The sequence below is a fragment of the Apis cerana genome, linkage group LG6, assembly GCF_029169275.1.
Source record: "Apis cerana isolate GH-2021 linkage group LG6, AcerK_1.0, whole genome shotgun sequence".
Lineage (NCBI taxonomy): Eukaryota > Metazoa > Arthropoda > Insecta > Hymenoptera > Apidae > Apis > Apis cerana.
Window position 1 is genome coordinate 15,840,496 of NC_083857.1, and position 27,245 is coordinate 15,867,740.

Sequence of the window (27,245 nt, forward strand, 5' to 3'; positions counted from 1 at the left end):
TTATAATAAATTTTGTAAGTTTATTAGTAAGAAGTGACTAATTATTCAAAAAATATTATATAAATAAACGTAGCATAAATAAATAAATATATCAAAATTTAAGAAAATAATAAAATATATAAAAAATATACAATATTATATTTAATATATATTATATGTTTATACAATATATTCATCTGTATATGAAAGAAGAAACAACGAATTTGCATCTATTATTTATTATCTTATCTTGCTTAATCTTTAAATGTCAGTTGTCCATTTATTGGACACTTGTTAAAAATTTAATTGTAGGTTATCCATTTATATTTCGTACTGCTTAACCTATGTTAGTCATCTGATATCTGGTACAGAAACCGGTTGTAAATTTTTTCTTATTTATAATTTATATTGTTAAATTAACAATTTCATGCATGTTTAAGAATTTATTTAATAGTAAGTAAAATGTATAATTCATAAGTAACTATATAATATATTCATGTAATATTTATTATTAAAACAATTTTTATAATTATTTAAATATAAATATTATTATACAATATTGTACAATCTTATTTAATATTAATAACAAAAATATGATCTTGAACATTAAAAATTAAACAATGAAAGAAAAAATATAAAAAAAACATTCAAAATTAAAAAAAAATATTATTATAAAAAAAATTTTTCAAAAATATTCAGATTGAATAATGTAATTGATTAAAATCGCGTGCATTTATAATTTATTTAAATTTTAATAGATGCATCGATCTGTACTCGTGGCATTTGACTTTGATCATACGATTACCGATGATAATACTGATATCGTGGCTCGAAACCTGTTACCTAAGGAAAAAATAACAGACAGCGTGAAGAATTTGTATCGTTCTAGTGGTTGGATCGCATATATGGCAAAAATATTTGAATTGCTCCATAGTAATTCCATCGATATAAAACAAATCAAAACTGCTATCGTTAATATACCTCCTGTGTCGGGTATTGAAACTCTATTAAAAGAATTATACGTTCGAGGGTACGAAATTATTATTATTAGTGATTCAAATACATTCTTTATTAATGAATGGTTAAAAAATAGAAATTTAAATAATATTATTACTCAAATATTCACAAATCCTGCATATGTTGGTGATGATGGTATGATAAAATTAGATATGTACCATGTTCAAAATTCTTGCAAATTGAGCACTGTTAATTTATGTAAGGGACAAATTTTGGAAGATTACATTAAAAAAAGAAACAATGAAAACATACATTTTGATCGAATAATATATATCGGAGATGGAAAAAATGATTTGTGTCCCATTTTACGACTTTCGGAACGTGATATTGCATTTCCGCGAGAAGATTATGTACTTATGAAAATATTAAACAATACTGAAAATAATCAGATTCCAAAAATAAATGCACGTGTATTTCCATGGAACGATGGTATACAAATTTTAAAAAAATTAGAGGAAGAAATTGGATTTTAATCTTTTTTATAATTTAAAAAGTAGTACGAATAATATTACATATAATTTAAAAATTCATATTCTTCTTATATCAACAATCAAAGATCAAATAAGTTAATAGGTTAAAATATTTGTACTATTATTAGTAACTAATGTCATGACTTATGATTCCCTTCAAAAATAATATATACATATATATGACTTCTCTTTTTCTTTTTCTTTCTATATTATTTTAATTTAATAGAAAATTTTGACTGCATAATACACAAAATAAAAATAAAATAAAATAGAATAAAATAATGATAAAGATTGATTTATATTTAATGCTACTATTGTATATAATTTAATATATTTTTTATGTAAACATCATTCTCATATTTTATATAATGAAATTATATTATTTATATGCAATGTATGCAATTTAAAATTAAAATTTTAATTATTTAGCAAAAAAAGATTCATGTGAAGTTTTATAATTATTATTTATAGATATGTATAATTTAAATATGACAAACTATATGATTTAATAATGATTAAACTATGTTAAAAATATTTTTCATAAAGGATTATTTTTAATATAATGTGAAAATATGGATTATATAAAATGTAAAAACAAAAAAAAAAATAAATTAGTTTATTATATAAAAAATAGAATATTTTCTCAAATTTATTAAATTAAAACGTTAAATTTTATAACAATGGAAAATATGTATGATTATTTTAGTTTTTTTCAATACTTAATTTTAACATGCGCGCGCATTGTTAAAGTTAGGTTAAAGTTATGACGTACGCGATATGTGCAATGTAGTTGCGCGTCTCTAACATTAATTATTGTCTTATTATTGCTTGCGGGCGTCGGCAAAAAATTTATTTTTGTTTTAAATATATTTTATTATAAAACAGAAAAATATGAATCATTAACTTAAAGTTGAAATTTTTATTTACGATTCAAAGTAACAGTATATGAACTACAAATTAGTGTTTTAGCTTTGGTAAGAAACTTTAGACTCGCATAAAATTGTATACTAAATTATAATTATGAAACAATAATCAATTAAAACGTAATAGGGATAAAACTATTTATTTTCTAACAATGTAATACATTATAATGAAAAAGATTTGATGAAATAATATTTTAATTAAATTTAGATAATTTCACTTAAGTACTAATAAAAAATATAACGCCATTTATGTGCATAACCAAAAATATATACTATATATAATTTTTAATATAAAATTACATATAATAAAATATTTTTAATCATTTAAATAATTAGATAATTAAATATAGTTCAGATTTATATAATAGGATGAATACTATTTGTTTTTTTATTATTCATATTTTTTTCTTGAAGTTTTATCATTTTAAGATTGAAGATATTTCGTAAAGTATTAAATGAAATACCTGTTAAATATGTTATATTTAATAACCATTCTGGTATATATAAAACTGTAAATACTTTCATTAAACATTCAAAAAATAAAGGTGTCCATAATAATATTCCACAAAGTAAAGACATTTTAATATTATTAAAAAGGTGTAACATATTTTCTATTTGATATATTGCGTTTAGTTGTATTCTTTTCTCATGAAATGAAATGTTTTGTTGATTATCTTTGTAATGTTCATTCCAATTTTGCTTAAAATCTTTTTGTTGAGTTTCTGTTAGATATAATTTATTAAAATTTATTGATTCTTGAATGTTTTCATTTGAAAATATAACATCTTTTGAATTACTAGATTTTTTAGAATTCATTGAAATATTACAATGTATATTATTAACTTTATTTGTGATGTCAGAATTAAAATTGTTTAATTGCATTATATATTCTGCTTTCAAGTTTTTTAGAATAATTTGACATTTTAGTTTACCATATTGCTGTAAAATTGAAGAGAATAAAATTGGTAGAAAATATATTACAAATATTAATGCAAACAAATGTATCTTTAAAAATTTAATTGATATAAAACATTTATCCACATATTCTTGTATTATTTTTGATGCATTATCATTTTGATAAATATTGATTTTAATATTTGATAATTCATTTTGTTCATGGAAAATTGAATTATATTGAAAAATTTCTTTTGATTTTAATTTTTTTAATTCTTTTTGTTGTTTTTTATTAAGATGATTTTTATCTTTTTGATAATTTTGTATATTTTGTTCAGAAATATTATAAATACATTTAAATACATTAACATATATTTGGTCATTTAATATAATTGATGTATTGTATCTTTTAATTATATTTATAAAATTATCTATAATGTCTTTACTTTTATTAAGACACATTTGTAATTGTTTAAAATTTAATTTTTCTGTGATATTTATATTATTGTTAACTTTATTATTAGAAATTTTTTCCTTTAATAAATATTTTAAAGAATTAAACAATAATTCTTTGTTATCTTTATCAATATAATTATTTATTTGCATGTTGTTTTTTAAATTTTTATCATTTTCAATATTATTTATTTTAGATTCACTTTCAATACTCTTATTTTGCTTTATAGCTTTTGCATGATCTAATTCAAAATATTTTTTTATATTTAAAAACTCAGAAACATTTTGAAATATTATGTTAGAAGGAATAGTATATGTATCATTCATTGCAGAAAAAACAAGATTTTGTACTTTAGATATTATCTCATTTACTTGAGTAGTATTAGAAGTTTTCACTAAATCTTTATTAACATAATCTTCATATAGTGGACTTGTATATATTTCAAAATTAACATTTTGTGGTATATTTGTAAATTTTATATTATAACAATCATCAAGAAAAAGTATACTTTCACTAAAACATTTTTTATTTTCCATGTCATTTGTAAGATTTGTATCATATTCAGAAAAATATAAAAGTCCTATAACAATAATAGGCAAAATCCATTGATTTAAGATAAATATGATAATAAATTTTTTATCTTTTTTCATTTTATTACATTTGAATATATGTAAAATATTCTTCATATTTTTTTTGATTTCTGAAACTCTTTTGGATTTCATTATTTCTACTATAGAATCACATTTTATTTCTGTGTTAAATTTATTTATATTAATATTCTCTTTATATATCATTTCTTCAGTTTGTAACAGTTTAAAATATTGATTTGTAAGATGAAATGCATTTAAATTGCATTGTACAGAAAATATTAACAAAGACACAAATGAATTTGTAAATGGAAAGAATAACATACCATATTTTATTATTATTTTTATTATATTACACTGTGGAACCATGTTAAAGTTGTTTTGATTCATATTAATAGTATATTCCATAAATCTTTTAAATTTAATTTGTTGATTAGAATTAACATCTTCTATATTCCATGTACTTTCATTTATTGGAAATATTTTATTATTCACTTTATTGTGATTCAAATAAGTAATATGTATCATAAAATTTGTAAATAATATACTTGATGTAAATATAGAAAATAATACATCAGATATTGACAAAATATATAATGGTGTATTTCTCCATTCTTTAAATTGTCTTTTTAATAAAACTATTATAGTAAGAACACTGGATAATAATAACATGTATGTAGATATATTGAGTATTATATAATACATCTTACATATATATAAATTTTTTATGATTTATGCCACTTGTGTTATGTTATATGCACTAAAATTATTTTAAAAATTATAATTATTTACTTATATATTTTATGCAATTCAAAAAGATACTATTTAGAAATGTTGTTAAATAAAGAAGCATGGTATTTTATTTTAATATATAGTACGTTAAACATGAGGCTATCTCAACAACTGTTATATTTTAGATATGATAAGTATTGTAACATGAGGGTATATTGATTATTTATATAATAAATATTGATATTTCTATATGAATTACATTTATATAATAAGTTTTAATAAAATAATTTAGAATAATATGTTAGAAAATATTTTTTTATTATTATTTAAAGTTATTAATTTTTTAAAAAACATATACAAGATTGATATTCTTTTGATATTTGTTTTAGTATTTACTTATCATCATGTCGATTCGTCGTAAAACTGATCCTTTTATGATACAACGAATATGGGATGCTATCAAAATAACTGTACATCAAAGAAGTTTACCAAGCAATGATCGTATGGTACGGCATTTAGCTCGAGTTTATGGAATTACAGAACAAGAGGCACAAGAGGAATTAAATAAAGCTGTTGATGATGGACTTGTTTATTTAAAAAAAGTACCAACAAAAAATGGTATAGAACAAGAAAGTTATAGATTACCATCTGATATTATACCTAATGATGGTCATGATTGGTACTGTTACAAATGTCAGAAAGCAGGAACAGTAGAATGTTGTCAACAATGTCACAGAGTTTATCATCCTGAATGCCATGTGCTTAGTAATGTTAAATTGAAAATATGTAATTTCTGTGAAGTAAGTACATTGAATTGAAAAATGAAATTTAAAATTTTATATATATATTGATAAAATATAGAAACAATTGTTACAGAGCATAAATAATGATACATACTCAGATAAAATTGATCTCAACCATATTTTAAGTTTTACTTGTGGACATTTGAAAGCAAAATTGCCACCAGAAATTACAAACCGTACTATTGTTTTTAACAATGATCCTATTGTTACACCAGCTAATAGATATTCAGGTACAACTTGGATTAGTGAAGGAGAAGATGCATGGCGACCAGGTGTTCTTATAAAACACCATATGGATTTAGCTATTATGGATACAAAAATTAAGAAGAATGAATATAATAATTTGGCTGAGTTTCAAGCTGATGCACATAATATTTTACACAATATTATTATATATCATGGAAGTACGTACATACATGTGCGCGCGCGTGCATAACAAATATAAATTATTTTTAATTTAAAAATTTAATTATGATTTATAATTTTAATTCAAACATTTATTTAGCACATAGCATAATTGGAGAAATGGGTCATACAATGTATCAAGATTGCTGTTATGATCTTCAAGAAATTCGTCGTTGTGCTGACTGCTATAGAATATCGAATGAAAAATCAGAAAAACTATGGTTTTGCATACCTTGTAATCCACCACATCAGTTAGTTTATGCAAAACAAAAAGGATACCCCTACTGGCCAGCTAAAGTGATGCAAGTTAATGGCAACATTTATGACGTTCGCTTTTTTGGAGGTCATCACATGCGAGCCAACATCGAAAAAATGTTCATTCGGCCGATTACTACCAGTCTACAAAGTTTACAGGTAAAGATAAGTCACAAAATTATCCGGCGTTCAACGCGAAATTGTCACGCGAACACTGTGAAATTCTCGGTTTAGGTTACACGCCATTTACAATGTATTGTATCACTGACACAATAGAAGAGAACTCTTGAGAGAAAAAGAAATTTAGAAATTGTTGTTGCACTTAGGTATATTATTATCTTAACAACGAATTCTTGCATAGCCTTCGGAAAAAGGAAAATGGAAAGAAATGAAGGTATGCACATACTGTGGCCTAAAGTGTACAACTAATTTCTCACCACTCTGTTTCATTGTGCAATTGGAAGAAAATCAACTTTTCTTAAAACGTGCACAATTTACCTTCCATAGATAAAAAGATCCACTGCTTGGAACAGAGCATTTGATGAACTGAAGCATCATCAGAATTTGCTGCAAAAGTCGGGCACGACCATCGAAGAATTGGACATCGACGACGATAATGAGGGTCCTAAACCGAACAAAATCCGAAATATAGAGTCATCAGGTTCAAAAAATACAACGGGAAATTCTACGAAACAACTTTTTAAGGATTTAAGAGTTAAAGTAGAACGTCTCAGTTCGGATGGTCACAATGATATACCGTCAAACCAAAAAGGAATCGAACATAATGAACGTTCTTCAAAAAGTAAAGCTAAAAGTGAAGAAAGACAAGTACCTTGTTTGCCAGTAGCAGAAGAAGAACCTGCAAGAGAAATATCCAGTACATGTCCTCAAGGTTTGAAGAAAGAAGGTTCTCAAGAAGATATGGTCACTTCTAGCTCTCAAGAACCAAGAACCAAGTGTGTTTTTGTACAAACAGAACAAATACAAACAGAAAAATTACCAGCAAAGGTATAATATTTAATAATTATTAATTCCTATTTTTATAATTTCGGTTTTATAATGTTATATATTACAGATAAAAAGAGAACGCAGAACATCAGAACAACCTACTACAACAGCATTAGAAAAATTACGTCGTGAATTGGAATTGGAGAAATGTAAAGAATTAGAAAAATTACAAGCTGAACATGCTAAAGAATTACGACAACTAACAGATAGACATCAACAAATTATATCAGAAATAAAGAAGAAACAATGGGTAATAATTCTTTAATAGTTTTATTTGTACATGCAATTTAATATTTCCTTTATATATTTTAATATCTATATTATATTAATTCTAGTGTTATAATTGTGAAGCTGAAGCAATATATCATTGCTGTTGGAATACTGCATATTGCAGTACTGATTGTCAACAAGTTCACTGGCAACGTGAGCATAAAAGAGTTTGCCGTCGAAAGCGTTAAATTAATAATGGATATAATAAATATGGTAATATTAAAGAATTTATAAGAAAAAAATTAAAATTACTGTATTTCAAAAAAGAGGATACTTTGTAGAAGCATATTAATATATTCTTGACACTAATTTGACATGCCTTGATGTAAGCTTTCTGAATGAAGCATTTGTAATATGTATGCAAACAAATGTAAATCCTTTGATTTGTAATTATTAATTATAATTATAAGTAAAAATGTAAAAAGATAATAAGCGATATTATTATATATGTATATTTGTTTCCAAACTCAACATTTTTGGATAATGAAAAGGTATTTTATTTTAATTATTTATTAAAATGATAAAATTAAAAATATTATTAAAATCTAAAATCTTTAAGATGTTAATAAAAAATTATAATTAAAAACAAATTTATTAATATAAAAATAAGTTTATTAAATACATTACTAATACATTAATGAAATATGTAATATTGTTTTAATATTATAAATAAATGTTTTTTAATATAATATTCATAATATTTTTGTAAAACATATGTATGTATACATATTAATAATGATACGATCTGAAATATTATATATATAATAAATACATACATGTCTCTTTATTCTCATATACATATAATTTATATGACAATGAAATATTTTATATATTAAAATACTTAAATATATATTGTATATTTATATATAATATACGATTATATATTAAAATATTATATAAGAGATGCTGATATTACAATGATATAATTAAAAATAAATACATATATAATTTAAAATGTAAAAAATACATTAAAAAGAAAATTATTTATAATGATTTATTACACATTTCATATTCTATTTATTTTGAATATTAATAACAATATTTTCAATCTTCAGTCTTATGTATTATAATTTAAATAAAATAAGCAAATTTAATCAAGATTAATAATGAAATAAAGATAAATATTCAAACAATTAAAATAACAAATGATACAAATTTATTATTTTAGAAATAATTTATTTATAATAAAAAATATTGAATAGTAAAATTAAAAATATATATTGATGTATCTTTTATTTTTATTAATTATTAATATTATTTAAACATTGTATTTCATAAATAATGATTTTGAAATTTATTAAAAAATGTACTAAAATATTTAAATTTAATATATCAATCTTTTCATATTTAATTTTTTATTCATATGAAGTATCATTTGTTTATAAAAAATTAAAAATTAATGTTAAAAAATATCTTAAGATTTAAGTATTTTGAATTCTAGCCTCATCACCTACTACTGCCATGGCTATTCGACCTTTATTTATATTTTCAGTTACTTGCTCATAATTTGTAGTATCAATATTATTAAACATTAATTTTTCTAATAACTGTAATTCTTGAAGTTCTAATTTTTCACCAAGTTGTCTAAGTGCATTTAGTACTTCTGCACGCTGAAGATCATAAACTTCTTTAGTTATTTTTCCAAGTTTCATATCATATTCAATTTCAGTTAAGCGATTTCTAAGTTGTGACGTTTCACGTTTCCCAAACATTCTGATAACAGCTGGTGTTTTAAATGCTTCACTAATTGCTGCTTGAATGGCCTAATTAAAATTTTTAAGTACATATTTATAATATTTCTTATATTTTATAATAAATATTTTTAGACGAATATTTTTTCAATTTAAATGTATGCATTTTTATAACATACCAATTGTATTGCACCTAGTTGATCAATTAATGTTGTATCACCAGATATCAATCTTTGTAAACTTTCATTGAATTCTTGTAAATCTTCTTTTGTGAGTTGCATAGCTTCTTCATATGCAGCTGTATCTAATAAATTCCTATTAATTGTAATAATGTTATAAAAAAAAATATTAATTTTAAAATTATTAAATTAACAATTTGAATAATTTATCAAATATACCGATTTTCTTCTATATCCTCTAATTGCTGTACTAGTCTATCTAACTGTGCCTCTAAATTTTTTTTTAATTTCTCAGTTTCTAATTTACCGTGAGAACCCATTTTTAAATGTAGAAACAATAATAATTAAATAAATTTGAAATAAAAAGTAAAAATTATTACAATCGGCTGAACTTTATGAATGAAGTCACGATTAGAATTAATTTTTTAATATTACTTGAAAGTTATTTTGCTGTATATTTATTTGCTGTTTATTTAAAATCTTTTATATTATTTTATGCTTATATACTTTATCACATATATATTTCCACTCGTTTAATATATTTATATTTTTTTCCAATTAATAATTTATTTATTTTTTAATTTTAAAGATATAAATATAATTATGATTTTTATATGTAATTTCATTCTGTTAAAGTAATATCAAGCAACAAAAATATAATATTTTAACAAATCATCAATTTTAGATTTGAATAACACATATAAAAGTAGCATATGCATATGCATATGTGCATATATGAATAGATAAAATATATGATCTTACGTAAGTATTTAACAATTCCGTTTCTATTAAGTATACAAATATACTTATATTATATTATATGTATATATATATATATATATATACATATACTTATATATAATTATCTATAAAAATATATATAAAAATAAATGTATATATGCAATAATATGTTTCTTTTTACGATTAAATCATAAAAATTTTTCTATCAAAAAATATAAAATTAATTTAATAATAAACTCATTCTTAAAATTATTTTTATTCATAAAATAATAAATACTTTGCATATAAATAACAGTTGTAAAATGTTATAATATATAGGAATAGTTTAAAATCTATTATTGTATTTTTTACTGATTTAGATATATTATTAACTATCCAATATCTGTATAACCGTCAGTGTGGCTAACAGTCAATCAAATAGTTACCTGATTGACTCTATATTCCCTACATAGTTTATGCCAGATATTTGATTGGTTGCTGTAGAATTTTGTTTCACTATGTTACCACAAATCCGTTTGTGTCGTTTCGAAAAAATAATATCTTTTGGACAAATTAATTAATGCGCATGTAATTCTAATTTATAATTAAATAACTTAACAAATATCGATTATCGACGATTTTTTAATTTGTTTTGAATTATCTTTATATCGAATGTGTAACAAGTTAAGATTCTTGTATATTACCATTAAAGAACGATAGATAAGAGGAAATGGAAAGAAAGGCGTGCTGTGGTTGTGCTCAATGTATGGTGCGCGTCGCTTCTTTTTTCTTACAAGAAAACAAGTCATTTACTATTTGTCAAACAATTTACGCGACATTTTAGGCAGGTAGAACGATCTAGGTACGATTATTGGTGATAATAGTTTATTAATATTTCAAGAAGGAATAAGTGATCGTGCGCAGTTGAATATTCCAACCGCGCGCAAACTTGGAAAAGTAATAAGAGCGTAAACACTTTTGATCGAACAAACCAACGGACAAAGACGTTGTGCAGAAAAAGTGTGTAATTTATTGATGAATACAAACGAAAACTGTTATTTCAATAAAAACAGAAGTATGGAAAAAGTGAACATATAGTTTTACGTATGAATTGACCGTAGTTGAAGTGCGCGCGCGTGTAAATGTGCTACCAGTTCCGTACGGGTGACCGAACGCTAACCATCGTTTCACGTACGTCGAATTTTTCAGCAAAGTTTGCTTGGACAAGAAGTCTTTCGACAAACATTACGGTTAACTACGTGCGTGTGAAAATAACGTACCTATGAGGACCTCAGCGAGCCACATAAGGCAACAAGCTTTGAAGGTAGTGGAGAGTTTAAAGAAGGGAGGCCTACGCCTGCGATGAGCATGCCAACGAAAGGGAAACATCACCACCTGCCCCAACATCATCAACATCATTCACAGCCACATCATAACCCGTCACAACATCAACCTCAACTCATAGTGAACGTCAATCAACCAAGTGTTCATTCGTCTCAAACTTACAACACTGTGGTTACGACTAATACACCGCGTTTTGTACCAAATGCTGGTGAGTACAAGTTGTAAACTATATCTTTAATTTCTTTTAATTCTTATATATGCTAGCATATATTTATTTTATTCATTATATATATATATTTATATATATATATATATATATATATGTTTTTTTTACGTCATTAGATTTTTACGTATAATTTAAATACTCGAATGAGGTTATGTTTTAAGGTTAGGACAGCCATGCGGTCCATGTGGCTATCTTTTAGGGACATTTCGTAAAAATCTCTACAATAATGCATTTATTTTTTTACATTATTTTATATCCTTTATATAAGAATTAATTACTGTTTTTGTTTTCGATATTAATTTTATTAAAGGATTATTACTTAAAAAACTTGCAATTTTAATTAAATAAAGAAAGCACTATATATATGCAAGTTGATTTTTCTATTTGATTTTTCTATCTAATTTGTTCTATCTAATTTTTATTTTAAAAAGAATATATTGAGATTATAGTTTCCCAGATCTTTAATTTAAATAATATATTTTAAATGAACTTTTAATAATTTATTTCGTTGCTTTATATTTTTTATGTTTAAAATGATAAAATATATTTTTTAAAAATTATATTTTATCTTTTTATATTTTTATATAATTTTAATATAATGATGCTTTGTAAATCTTTTGTTCTATTTTTTAAATTCTTATATCTATTTATTATTTATTTTTTTTTTTTAGTAATATTTATTATGATTTTTTAAATATTTAATAATATTAATATATTTTTTGAAAATTATTTGATTTCATTTATACATATATATATTTATACTATATATATATATATATATATATATATATATAGTTAACAATTAAATATATAAGAAATTTATGTTAATATAACTTAATGAAATTATGAAAGCCATGAAAGAGACATTTGTGTTTATGTGAATTCTATTATTCTCTGGTATAGTTCTAAATTTTTTTATATAATTTTATAAATTGTGATTATTATTACAGTTATTATTTCATAAAAAAATGATATAATATAAATTATTTATATATATTTTTTAAATAATTCTTTAGAGAATTATCTATCAAAACAATATAATTCACATAAATTGTAACATTCAAAAAACCAATATATTTTTAGAATAATTAAATTTGTTGATGATATGCATATAAAAAAATATAATTTACAGATCATAAAATGAAAAGAACTTAAAATCATGAGTAAAATTATAATTATATTGAAAAAATTTGAATTTTTTGTTAAAAATATAAATATTATTATATTTTTAAAATGACTATTTATAATATTTAATTTAAAATAATCCTTTAAATTACAATTTTTTGATTTATATTTTTTTTTGCTTTGATTTTTTGATCATACAAATTCTTTTTTTAAGATAATATATTAAGGAAAAGGAAAATGACGAGGCAAATATGCTCAATACATATATTAATAAAAACAAAGTGAAAAAGAGATAAAGTGGGGGAACAATCTGTTGATTCTTATGAAACAATTTTGTTTTCATAAATTAGGGATTATTTAATGAATGAATTAAAGCAATAAAAATTATAGATATATAGATCATGTGAAAAGATGTACAGAGAAATATATTAAAAGAAAACAGGAAAATAACTTCTAAAAGAAAAAGAGAAGGAGAATAGGATGAAACGAAGCGACATAGCTAACTTACCGAAGATTTACGAAAATATCCGAACATTAAGTTCGGCTGTATGTCGCGCGTAGTCTGTGTACATGTGGCAATCAAGCCACACGGTACACGCGTTTCTTGCTCTCTTTTCTTTTTCTTATTTGACTTATAGTGAAAATAATCGAATAAAATTTCACGAGTATATAAAAGATTCATGATAATATATTAGAAATTGTGCGTAGTATCATTAAAGAATCGTTATATTTCTTTTACGGAATAATATTTTCAAGGTCTCATAATTCTATGGTTTGAAATATAGTTTAAAATATATTATTTTTTTTTTAAGGCATTTTACGAAGTCAATTTATTTATATATGAAAATTTTCTGTTTATATTTTGTATATAGTAATTTTTGCCAATAAATTGTGTTATTTGTGTATTACGCAGGAAATTATCGTTATAAACAGCATATGGTTATTAAAGTGCCTATTAAAATGTATGAATTGAAACAAAACGTATTTAACATAATTATCGCCTAATATAAATAATACATATAAGAATAGAATGTAAGAAAATATTTTTTAATATTTGACAAATGAAATGAATCTTTTTAAAATTTGGTGATTTACCGTACGAGAGTGAGTTTAACGATAGTAGTAACAGTAGCAGCAGTGGTATTGCCGGGTTTCGTGGTTAGTAACTCGCACAAAAACATCGTCTTACCAGTATCATATCGTCTTTGCTACCGCGGAGGTTATATAATTTCGACAGCGGTCTTTTCGTTTGCAAAGCACGAGTGTCCATTCATTCAAATAGCCATCGTTGTTTTTTCAAGTATTCGCGCCATATGAGGCGTATATTCTTCAAGGAAGAGACCTCATGTGTTACCTTCGCATGTTGAGAACGAAAGTGGATAGGATCACCAGTAGGCAATCACGCCGCTAAAGATGTTCTCAATCATCATTGTTTCTTACCATCACTAGCAATAACGGTCATAAGAGAACTTAGGCTAGGCGTACAGCAGCACACAAACCAAAAATGTCTACGGTGATAGGTAAGTTGAATGCCATGCTATGTTCGCGACAGTTGTTTATTCGAATGATCGAATGTTTTCATATTGCAGATTTTATACATAAATTTCTTTTTATAAATAGTAAATATGCTTCGCAACTTATAATAGTCGATTATTATGAGCATTTTAATTATATAAATCATGATTATTATAATTAATTTTTATGTTTATATCTTTTTATTTTATATAAAAATAATTTATCATTTTCTCAATAAATAAATTAAAACTATTAAAGAAATATCAAATGAAATAATACTTATGATAGATTTCGGAAGATGTCGCGTGAGTCAGTAATCATTTACCAGTTGGATGTGTCACGTGTGTCATAAGAGCACGATTCCTAATATTGTCTGATATTTTTCAAATGGTTAATATCAATTATAAAAGTATATTTTCTGTTATGTGTAAATATATTATTATTATAAAAATCATTAGGAAATTGCATAATGCTTAGAATAAATAATAATATTGAAAATATATTTCATTAACAATTAGTTCCTGGACATATGGTTTATATTTTCTAACTACCTATTCAATTTTATTGGATAGCACATTCTTAAAATACATGTTTGTGATTATAACTCATGATTTAGCAAATATGCACTCTTGTATCAACTTTGTTTTAATCACATGTTTTTCAATAATTCCAATTTTCAAATACAATGTTTTTTTGATAACTAAATATCAATTTAATTTTTAAATATGTTCTTTTTCTATGTGATAAAATATATATATGTAATGTCATAGAACAAATGTTTTTGATATTTTTGATATTTATGGAATATTTCAAATTTTTATTACGTATTAAAACATAAATTTTTACATAACAATGCTTATTCTGCAATTCAACATAACTTCAGATTGAATTTTTATATAAATTTCAAATTATTAGTTTATTTCGTGAATCTTTTATACATGTAATTTAACTTTTCTATAAATATATTAAATTTAATTTCAAAATTTTTTATTTTATAGTATTTATTTTTCTATAAGAATGCATCTATATGCATCAGAAGAATGCATCATATTTCATTTTTGTGTCTATTGGAAACTTAGTTATTTAGTCGTATTAAAACACTTGCGAACTTCCTTTCGCTTTCTGTATCTTTCTCTTTCTATATATATATATATATAGAATATATATATATATATTATATATAGTATATTACTATATATAATAATAATTTAAATAAGCGATTAAATTATTTAAATAGAATGGATTATAAACATTGATCTTGTTGATTTTTAATTAAATTTTAAGTTCACACTTAAACAAATCATTGATATTTTGATTGAATAATAAAACTATTTATTTGTTCACGATGCAAAAAAATATTATTTTATTATTCTAGTTAATAGCTTGAACAATAGAAAATAATAGAAAAAAAAATATAATTAAAAATATCCATTGTCATAGTATCAATTTTTGAATAAAAATTTATTTTCATGTAATTAAATAAATAATCAACTTGAAACTCTAGATGTATTTTTCAATTATTTTCTACATAACATATTCTCTTTATACTCAATAAAATTAATTAAGAAAATTAGAAAATATTCGAAAGAAAGTTGATCGTCTTAGAAAGGTCCACATGACAATAAAGATCATGACGAAGTTAAGCGATAACAAGTACGGTCACGTGATTAGAAGACAGTTGGGTGAAAGGTAGTAGATGTCTGTGCATCGATTCAAATCGAAGCCAAAGTAAACGGTGAACCTGCAGAAAATGTGCATTCCTGACAAGGCCGCTTGTACGAGAAAGAGGCCATCAGACATCCGGGGAGAAACTAACCGTACTTTGCTTGCTTCTTACTGATCTTTGCTCAACGACTATAGCTATTCAACCATTTTACGATTGTACTTAATTACTATTCCCTTTTAGATTTGTCAAATCTTCCGTATACCTGCTTTTCATCCTCTGTATACCTGAGAATAATTTTTATCTATTTGTTCCTATGTCCTTGGAATTCCATCAATAATTCTTTGTCACGAAGTATATTTTACAGATGAGGGTTCACTATTATCACAATAGGATTATTATAAATCTTAGCAAATCTTTATTTTTATCTGTAAGAAACTTTCATTTTTAGAATTTACCGATCTTTTTGAATTAGAAAGAAAATATTTTTCAAGATCCTATGATTTTTAGTTAGTCATATAATTATTAATATAAAAGATATCTATAAATATTAGAAATGGATTAAAGATCCATTTAAAGATTATTAGGATTAAAGTTTTAATGGAATGTATAAAATAGTTTGATTAGTTTGTTAAATATGTCACAAATATATATGTAATACGTAAATGTTTATTCTATATTAATATTCTATATTATTAATGAATGTTAATTTATGAAAAAAGAAGTTATTTCAATTCAAATTTAACATTAATATTTTTTTGGGAGTTTTTTTTTCTTGCAATATTTGAATTATTTAAATGAATGACAATGAAATAAAAAAGAATTTAGGGGAACAAGAATATATCATAATCTATAAAACAAATATTTTTTTTTCTTGCAAAAGTGAGTAAAAAACTTATTTCATTCTGTGAGTGCATTTTCAAATTTACATAAATCAAATCTACAATTTGTATCTAACTGAATCTGAAATAATATTTCTTGCTAAATAAAATTTCTTTAATAAATCAATTATAAATTTAAATCAGAATTATAAATAATTTAATATAAAAATATTAATTAAATTAATTTTTATATTTAAAATTAATCAAGCAAAAAGTTAGAAAAAAATATTTTGAAAAATATTGATATTCCATAATTAAAATTATAGCATTTTAGTATAAAGAATTTTTGAATTTTTGTGTTGATCAGTTTAATTGTAAGACTAATTCTAATTACATATCCAATGCGTCCTTGCCAGCAATGCGGTAAAAGATTATGAACCAAAATGCGAACATAACATCGGCTTTTAGGATTTTATTTTTCAACAGTTGTAACTATCTGATTCTTTTAACATATATATATTGAAATTAGTAAATTTTAAATTTTTAGAATATTTATATTTATTATTACACTTATATTTATGAATTTTGAAATGAATTGTTATTAATCTTATGTATTTTAATTTCAAAATGTGTATTTGATATTTTATCTTTAAAAATTTTCTAATTAATTAATATAAATATAATGTAAATATAAAAAATATGTTATAATTATCTTTTTTAATATTTTTTTATACAATTTTTATGTAATATATTATTTCAATAATATATTATTGAATCATTTAAAAATACATTAAAATGTTCTTACCGAGAATTTATTATATAATTTATTCATAGTGAATTATAGCGACTTAGCATTGTGACATTTAACACGCATGTTGTATCGGTTGGTAAACCAGGTTTCGAACAGTTCCTGGTAGAAAGTGCACTTTTACACGTTGAATAATTTTTATATTGATATATATGTATTATATATTTATGTCAATTATTAAAAATTATTTATTTTTGATAATTTGTTTTTATTTTATTTTTAATATTATTTAAAAAAATATTTTAAAAAAATTTTATTTATTTATTTTTTTTTTGTATTTGAATCGTAATTTCATAATGGAAAAATAATTATTAATTTTTTTAAATTTAATGTTTTTGATTATCAAGAAAATATTTTTTTCAAAATAACAATTACGTAGTATTAACATAACTACTATATATTTAATTTTTGTTTTTATTATACCAAGAAATCCGTTATTATTAATATAATTTGATAGATGAATATATCAGTTCGATTCTTTTTATCATTCATTTTTCTTTCCTTGAATAAAAATTTGCTCAATTTTAAAGAAAAAAATAACTATAAAAACATTAAGAAAAATGTCAAATAAATTTTTGAATTTACAATTGTAATTAAATTTTAATGTAAATATTCTTAAAACATTTTGTATTTCATTATGTAATATAATACATATAAAAATCACTGATGCTTTTATAATAGTAACATGAACAGTTTTATTTAATGTCGATTTCAATGTTATGTAGAATATGTATGTAGGATAAGATAGTTGCTTTTAACTTTGAATACAAATAAGAGCGTATATTTTCTAGAGAATGTTTACATGGTTCGAAGATATTTTTGTGCGATGAAGTTGCAAAGAAAGAAATATATAATTCTTGGAAATTTCCGAGACAAATGAAGTATATGAAAAATACATTAACAATAGCGGATGTTATCCGTTTCGCGATAAGCGTAAAAATGTTTAAATATGAAAAATAAAGGAAAATCAATAAGTACATTAGTGAAATAATCCTAAAAGAAAACTTATAAAATAAGTTAGAAATAATAGATAAATTTCATTAAGAATTATAATATTTTCATGTTAAATTTTTAATGCATATGTGTGAAACATAATATAATAATTTAACAACAGAAATAGCACTTTTTGTTAAAATAATTAAATATAATATATAATATATAATATTTAGTAGGTCTATTCAGTTTTATGGTTTTTTCTTTCTGAAAATATATAATTGATTTTCATTAAAAATTTATTTGTGATATAGAATAAAAATATATGAATAAAGAAGAAATGTTATTAGATCAGTTAGTAAAATTGTTACTTCCGCTTGAGCTTCATTCGATATAACTAATAGAACATTTCTACTGTGTACAATTTTGATTTGAGAAGTTGGAATGTTAAAATACACATTCGTGATCGTTTAAAACATTTATATTGTTTTTCGGTATCTTCATTATGCAAAATTTGTCTTTTATTTTTTCATATCAGAGACAATAAAATGTTAAATACAAAAAATTTTTCAAATTTAGAAATATTAAAAAATTTAGAATATTAAATGTTATGTTTATATATATGTGTTAATAAATTTAGTGTAAAATTCTATAAAATAAAATTTATTTTAGGATATAATCTTAAACAAGATGAAAAAAGATTGAAAAAAAAAGAAATCAGGATATTATTACTAAAAATTTTTTATATTTCTCTTTTTTGAACAAGCTTTATGTTTTTACAATCAAATATTAATTTCATATAAAGGATTTAACATATTTTTTTTTACCGACTGAGTAGGCGAAATTCGTTAAACTATTTACGTATAGATGGCAGTACAATATCACATTATATTTACTTATATTAAATATTATATCTAATATTTAAATAGTAAATAATACCATTTACATTATATTTACATTTTTTGTATCTGGTATCATGAAATTGATTAATATTTTTATTTTCTGATAACTTTATATATATTGCATATATGATAAAAAATATTCATTTACTATATTACTACATGTGATATTAAATGTAGATTTAAAAATAAATTTAAGAACACAAGTATTAAAAATACCCTTATATTTTTACTAAAATAAAGAACTATTAGAATAAGTAGATTACTTAATTTATTTATATTATGTATATATTATATAAGTAATTATCAATATTTTGTTAGTTATATAATATAAAAATAAATGAAATATAAAATATAATATAAAATTTACATATGAATTATGAATTTAAATTTTTGAAAATTAATATTTTTAAATAATACACACATTTATTGTGAAATTTTCTAGTGAAAATGTTATAATTTATATTTATTCTTCTTAATTTTTCTTTTGTCCTTCTCCTTTTTTCATCGATAGGTTTTCTATTTTGTATTCTCCTGTATTCAGTGAGCCACGGTCGGGTCCTCGCTCTTGACCACGACGTCTTTCTTGGTAGTTGGGTGTCTCAAGGGACACGAGTTGGTTTGTTTCAGGGTTAAAACACAATAACGTAGCGACACTAAGGGTAGTCAGAGAAGGGGAAGATTGTAGGTAGTTGAATGTTGTGAAGAAATAGTGAAGGGGTTGAGAGGCGAGGTAAATTGAATGTAAGAGAGAAAGCGATATGAAGGGTAAAAGAGCGAGTTCAGTGAATATGCAGGGGTGGTAGGTCGTTGCCCGGCCAAGAGAGGGGGGAAGTCGGTAAATATCGACCCTCTCTTCACAGAGGAACTCTCTGTCTTTGTCCAGACATACGTTAGCCCGTATTACTCCTTCCCTCCGCATTCGCAACCGGCCTTTTTCCTCTTGCAAGCTTGTAACCTCCTACCGGACGCCCACGAGAGGCAGAGTACTACTGCTCTCACACCACAAGATCTTCGTGCTACCTTTCCAAGGTCAACGGCTTGAGGGCTCAAAGACCCCTGGAAACCAACTTCTATGGTTTGTGAACACCTCTATCTACTTTCTTCTCGTTTCTTGCCTCTGTAACCATTTCATAAAATTTCTATAAAACACATATATATTTTTGATTAATTTGGAATACTAACGATTTTATATTTCTACTGTTACTTTACTAAAGAAAATGCATTCCTAAGAATATTACAATTAGAATCTAAGTTTTTATTTTCCTTTTAAATAATATTCTTCATGGATACGATTAATGCGTTTTCATTTAAAAGATTCAATTATCAGTGAATCATACTGTATACTTTGGAAAAGTTCGCTTTCGTGCTTGCTTTCCTTGAATTCTTTTGGCAAGCATGAGTCAGTGGCTATGTTTTCTCCAGAGGACTTTGAACTACCATGTCTCGACTGGGTAAAATGTTTGAACCGAGACAAACGAAGGTTGTCAGAGGTTACTGGTCTAACTTTGCTTCTTTTTTGCTCTTTAATCGTCTTTATAGAAATTTTGTACGTCTTTAATACAGAATTTATCTTTCATTTCTAATTCATCACATTTTTTAATTTTTTTCTATTTAAATAGTTAAACGATTTTTTTTCATCATTTTGTTCATTATCTTTATATATATATATATATTTTCATATATTTTCATATATATTTCATATATATTTTCATATATTTCATATATTCATATGAAAATATTGCTTTAATTTATGATTTTGAAATAAAAAATAAAGATTTCTTATTATTCCTCTAATATTTGTATGCAATTAAAATTTGAACATTAAATTTACATGTATTTTATTGAAAAATTAATATTTTTTATTAATTTTCTTATAATATAAAAATATTAAAAAACTAAATTAAATTTTTAAATATTTTTTTCTTTTTAAATATGTTTTGAAATATATTAAGTTTTTTGTTCTTATAATACATTTTTTTTATTCTTATATCATTCATTGTTGTTATATATGTTGATATTACATATTTATATGACACATTTTTATTTTACTTATTTTACTTACTTTATTTATTAAAATACATCATTAAAATAGGAATGTTTATTAAGATAAGAAATAATTCGATAATCAGAATTAGTATTATTAATTAATTTAATATATTAATGGAATATTTTTTTGATTGTATTATCAGTTTCGAATTCAATACAATTTAAATTATTTTCGTTACATTTTTTTCTAAGATGTAGGTCATATAGTCCCCTTCTTGTACCTATCCTAGACAAGCGAATCTAGGCTGTGAGCAGTACCGGGTGCATATAGGTATCGATCGTAAAACGGCGTTGCTGCAGCCTGGCCTGGTGTACCGGCGAAACTGGGTTACCTACCTAACCTATACACATCATTCGCGGATCTTGTTCCTCATTTGAACAAAGTCGAGTACGCCTCTCGTGTTTCTTCTCTGTATTTATGCGTTCGTGCAGTTTCGCCCACGCATGACATATGTTCGTGTATCTTCGTGACTCGTCTCTCTTTTCTTTCTCTGTTTGCTTCATCGTTCTGAATGTCGTTAAGAAATGTACTGTCCTCATCGTCTCTTTTCTTCATCTATAATAATAATAGAAGCATATTCGCTATAATATATATATTCTATGATCACGGAGATGTTTTGATTCATTCAAATCAATGTTTATTATTGTGAAGAAAGCAGTTTAAATTAAAAAATTGGATTTTACCTTTATCGTCTTATTATTTATCTAGAAAAAGGAATGATTCATTCTTTTTTTTAAAAAGATTTTTTGAAAAGATATAATTATTAATCATAATTCAAGGAATGTTAAATAACTAATATATTTATTTAAAGAAAAATTTATAACAGAATTTTTTTGTTACATGTATATTTCAATATATATAAGTATATATATGAATGATTCCAATACATAATATAAAATTATAATATTAATTCTTTGAAATATATAATGCCTTAAAAATAATAAAGAATATTAATCAATCTATAAATATTTACATTAATTTTATTTATAAAAATTTTTTTAAATTTTTGTGAAAAATTGAATTTTCATTCATGTGAAATAATTTTAACATTTTTTTAAATAAATGTAAATTTTTTAATATAATTATTAATATATTATATGAATAATATAAAAATAATCAATTTTATATAAATTATGTAGTATTTATAAATTATAAATTATTTTTATTATATTATAGGTGCGTAATATAGGTTCTATTAATTTGGTAATAATTAATGAAAATTAAAAGTATTATTTATTTATAATTTATCTTGTTTATATTAATTTACTTAATTTGAATTTTTAAAAATTTTGAAATATTTTGAAAAACATCTATATCAATATGCATGTTTGATTCTTGCGGTAATAAAAACTGAATACAAATATACGGGTGTGACAAAGTTAAAGCGAATAAACTATATGTGCGCATGCACAAGGCTGCACGTCACCTTACCCTCAAGTGTTGTGGGGCTGCGCCTACTGCATTCATGCGAGTTGAAGGGTCTGCCGTGTCGACGTCCATTACGCATGCGCAGGGTTTTGCACTCTGTCCACTGGTCTGCGCACGCGGCCGTAGGTATATATCTTCCATTCGGTGGGTTTGACTACTTTTCAGGGCCGTAGCGTAACACGTGTATTTTGCTTTTATGATATTTGAATTCTTTAATATTTTAATAAAAATGTATATAAAATAATAGATACATACCATTTATTTGCATAATTTAAAATATATTTCATAAAATAATCTGAATCTTATTTGCTCTAAAAAAATAAAAATTTATTAAGAAAAAATATTTATAAAAATTGACATTTTAATATATTTAAAAATAAAAAAAGAATTTTTATTATGATAAAAATAAAATAAATTTATTCATTTAATTATTTTGAACAATTCACTTAATTATTTTCTTTTCTGTATATAAAAAATAATATATAATTAATTTTTTATTAAATATTATTTAAATATTTTGTTTAGTAAAATTAAAATAATTTTACAAAATTTTAAATCAAGTTTGAAAGGGTACTTATAAAATCACTACACAGTCCTGTCGCTCCTTAGTTGCAGAGCGAAACGGGTAGGGGGCCGCGGGTCGCGATTCGTGAGTCGTGTGAGAAGGACTAGCCTGCATCAGTCTCCGTCGCGTCCCTTGCAAAAGGGTACGCTTGTCTTCACATCATTGTTAATTTATTTCTCCTATTTCTGAGTGCACACATTACATTGCTATAAACGCGTACGTTAAATATATATTAAGCTTCGATTGCAATATCGAATAAATAAAATTCTTGAAAAAGGGTGATATTTTGGAACTTATGGTCTCCGAGAAAGAATCTCACGCAACCTAGGAACAACTTGACGCCGTCAATTTTCTGTTTAATTTAAAATCTTATATTGCACTTTTTTTTGAGCATATACGCGAGTGCTATTAAACATTCATAGTGTTACTAAAACGTGCGTGCGTAGTGTTGCGAGTAATTCGCTTCTTTACCTGCGAACGCTTTTTTTTATCGCGTTCATAAATCTCAATACAGAGAAAACTACATAGAACGCAACTCGGTACTTTTCGGCACGCCGCCGAATACCTCCGATCATCAATCTTGAGACTTTTCTTAGTGATCCAATAGTAAAGAAAGAAGGAATATGTGAAAAGAATTTGGAGAAATCTATTGTGAATCAAAATCCTATGCTGCTGGATTTCATTCGAATACTAAATCATTGGTGGACATAACCTGTATGTGTTCTGTGAACAGGAAGTTTCCCGTAGCAAGAGTGGGTGGTACGAAGAGGGAGACGCCGGTCGAGCCTTAAATATCGATTTTGGTATGGAAGAGGTACGATAGTCCGTCCGTTTCAACGTGTCTCTTACTTTTGTGTATCTCCACGTTAAGAAGTTTTGACAGTTGAATACTAGAATACTTCATCAAGAGGAATCGCGTGCATCGAACGAGACAAAAACAATATGGCGCGATATTCTCAAGTAGAAAATTAAATTTCATGTGAAGCCATTTTTGAACGATGAAATCGCATAAATAAATTAATTTATTCTATTTGAAAAATATCGAATGAAAATGTTGCTTTCAGATCATCACGTGTACAGACATTTCGTCTATAAAACACGTCTTAGGCAGCAAAATTCGATGAATATCGATCGATCATTTAATTAAATGTTGATCAAAATATTTTATTCTTTTCATTTTAATATCTTATCAATGGAAATTTTTACACTTTTCAAAAATTTGAAAAGTTTCATTTCATTTCCTCTAGTCGTCAAGAATTTCTATTTTCAAGAATGTTTTTTCAATATTATTTATATTGAATATTTTAATATGTGAAATTTAAATATATTACTAACTAATCGAAAAATAAAAAATAATATTGTTTTGAAGATGAAAATTGGAAATAATTATATATGTACAAATAAAACAAATGTTATGAATATTTAAAGAAAATTGAAGATAAAAAGAAAACAACATTACTATTAATATTTTCAAAAAGATTTCTCGTGACTTCTATAGGGTGTATTCAATTTTCATAATGAACACTGTTCAATAAGACCCTTTGTTTTACCGATCAAGTACACGATGACATCATGGTACTGCATTGCCGATTGAAAGATTCAAAGACAACGAAAAAAGTGTCAGTTAAAAATCGATGAATTTTTTATACTTAATACTATTGACATCATCGTGTTGAATCAATCACTAATTTTGAGATCACCAACATAAAAAAAAAGAAGAAACGAAGAGAAATAAAAAAAGAAAATATTTGTATTTACGGCTTGAAAAATATGCTTTTTTACGGTTACATATATTTTATATAAAAATATGAACGAATAAATGATCATACTATTTCAACAGTAAAAACATTCAGAGATAAATTTATGCAATATTGTTTTTACCTATTAAATTCATAAATATTGCATATCCGAATCCTGATGCATTCGTCATTTAAAAAGATCTTAAAACCAATCTACGAAAACACTTTCTTTTGATCGATTCTTTTTTCTTGATCAACTTTATCGGCCAAGGCGTGTATCATTGACGCTGGATAAGAAGAAAAAGGTACATCAGGAAGAATGGTTTCGAGATATGGCGTCTCAAAGGAGGGCGCAGTGGGTGTAGCCGTGGGTGTAGGACCTATGCACTGTCTTTTACCACATTGTGGAGGGCCCCACCACCACCATCACCTTTCGGCCCCTCATCCACAAAATCCTCAGCCAGGTCATAATCACCACGTGCATCCGGTCCATCAACCACCACCCTCGCCGAGTCCCCACTTGAATCATCAGCTGAGCCATCATCAATTGACTGTTAACATTAACCATCTGAGTCATCAGCAGCAACAACAGCAACAAACCCAACATCAACAAGCACCGCCACAGTATCGAGTCGTTACTGCAAATGCTAGTAAGTACAAGAACAAACAATGCAGAAAGAAAGGCAGAGAGAAAAAGAAAACGATGTTGAAAATTATATTGGAAATCTTACAAACAATATTTTTTGTGTAATTATTTCATTTAGAATAAATACTTACGCTTTTTTATGAAATTATAAAACTAGTTAAAAAATAATGAAAAAATATAAATCTTTTATATTTGATGATATAAAAATTAATTTTTTTCAATATGTATATAAAATACTGTAAAATAATTACAAATAATGAACTAATTCTCTAAATAATAATTAAAAATTAATATTTTAATTATTTTAATTGATTATGATTATATAGAATCATTTTATTTTATAATTTGATTATTCTCATTGATTTTTATCAACTTAAAAAAAGAATATTTTAATTATTTAAATTAGCATTTATATTTTATATTTTATATATTATGATATTAATATTTAATATTTAATATTAATATTAATAATTAATCTTGTAAGTCTAACAGTAATCTTTTACATTTTCTAAATGTATATATTACATAATATTAACTAAATTAAAAAACTCAAACTAAAATTTGAATTTGATTTAAAAAAAATATAATTTTTGAATATTAATTAATGTTAATTATTATTTAAAATTTATATTTATTATATTATTGAAACTAGAATTTGTAAATTAAAAAAAATATTTAAAAAATTAATGTATTGAAGAAATTTATCTTTTTAATTTATAACAGAGAATATATATTTGTACATTTAAACAATTCTGATATAATATTCACTATTATCATAATTATATGGAAAAATTTTTTCAAATTGATCTGAATATATAATTTTCAGTATCTATCCAAAAAAATTGATATATATTATTACATCATTTTTTCAATATGCAAATTAATTAAAAGATTTAATATTATTTGCATTGATAATATTATTTGACTTAATATATAATAATTAATAAATAATTTAATAAGAAATTTTTTATTTGAAAAATATTAACTTAAAAATTTTGATAAGAAAAAAAATAATGTAGTATTATATTTTATAAAAATATAAAAATTTAGTTTCTGTTATTTATAGTTCTTTATGTTTTCTTTGTTCATCATCTTT

The 27,245-nt window shown here is 23.7% G+C and overlaps 4 protein-coding genes across 21 annotated transcripts in view; 2 read left to right on the forward strand and 2 right to left on the reverse strand.

Moving 5' to 3' along the window:
* The first annotated feature begins 298 nt into the window (after positions 1-298).
* On the forward strand, positions 299-8,568 carry LOC107999725 (zinc finger MYND domain-containing protein 11). 4 transcript variants are annotated; one of them, XM_062076733.1, is made up of 8 exons: positions 299-432; positions 5,446-5,856; positions 5,933-6,263; positions 6,365-6,678; positions 6,881-6,913; positions 7,027-7,527; positions 7,595-7,777; positions 7,863-8,568. In XM_062076733.1, exons 2-8 carry the CDS (start codon positions 5,461-5,463, stop codon positions 7,983-7,985), a joined length of 1,881 nt encoding a protein of 626 aa, XP_061932717.1. In that variant the 5' UTR covers positions 299-432; positions 5,446-5,460; the 3' UTR covers positions 7,986-8,568. The 4 variants fall into 4 exon arrangements, with proteins under 4 accessions (XP_061932717.1, XP_061932718.1, XP_016915223.1 ...); XM_017059734.3 differs by lacking the exon at positions 299-432 and adding an exon at positions 2,109-2,440; XM_062076734.1 differs by lacking the exon at positions 6,881-6,913.
* LOC107999644 (protein LZIC) lies at positions 8,388-10,485 on the reverse strand. Its single transcript, XM_017059602.3, has 3 exons — positions 9,887-10,485; positions 9,668-9,803; positions 8,388-9,560 (listed from the first exon to the last, which is right to left on the reverse strand). Exons 1-3 carry the CDS (start codon positions 9,985-9,987, stop codon positions 9,219-9,221), a joined length of 579 nt encoding a protein of 192 aa, XP_016915091.1. The 5' UTR covers positions 9,988-10,485; the 3' UTR covers positions 8,388-9,218.
* Positions 10,486-10,689: 204 nt separating this feature from the next.
* Positions 10,690-27,245, forward strand: part of LOC107999670 (eukaryotic translation initiation factor 4 gamma 3) — a 41,053-nt gene continuing 24,497 nt past the window's right edge. For 2 of the 15 annotated variants that reach the window (XM_062076744.1, XM_062076748.1), the window contains exons 1-2: positions 13,645-14,240; positions 14,384-14,602. In XM_062076744.1, the coding sequence (XP_061932728.1) occupies positions 14,587-14,602 (16 nt within the window). In that variant the 5' untranslated portion in view covers positions 13,645-14,240; positions 14,384-14,586. Of the gene's footprint in view, positions 11,940-13,642; positions 14,603-23,592; positions 26,154-27,245 lie in introns of those variants that run through there. The other 13 variants (XM_017059644.3, XM_017059645.2, XM_062076749.1 and 10 more) reach the window with 12 other exon arrangements.
* Positions 21,856-23,385, reverse strand: LOC107999677 (uncharacterized). Its single transcript, XM_017059657.3, has 2 exons — positions 23,203-23,385; positions 21,856-22,326 (listed from the first exon to the last, which is right to left on the reverse strand). Exons 1-2 carry the CDS (start codon positions 23,338-23,340, stop codon positions 22,141-22,143), a joined length of 324 nt encoding a protein of 107 aa, XP_016915146.1. The 5' UTR covers positions 23,341-23,385; the 3' UTR covers positions 21,856-22,140.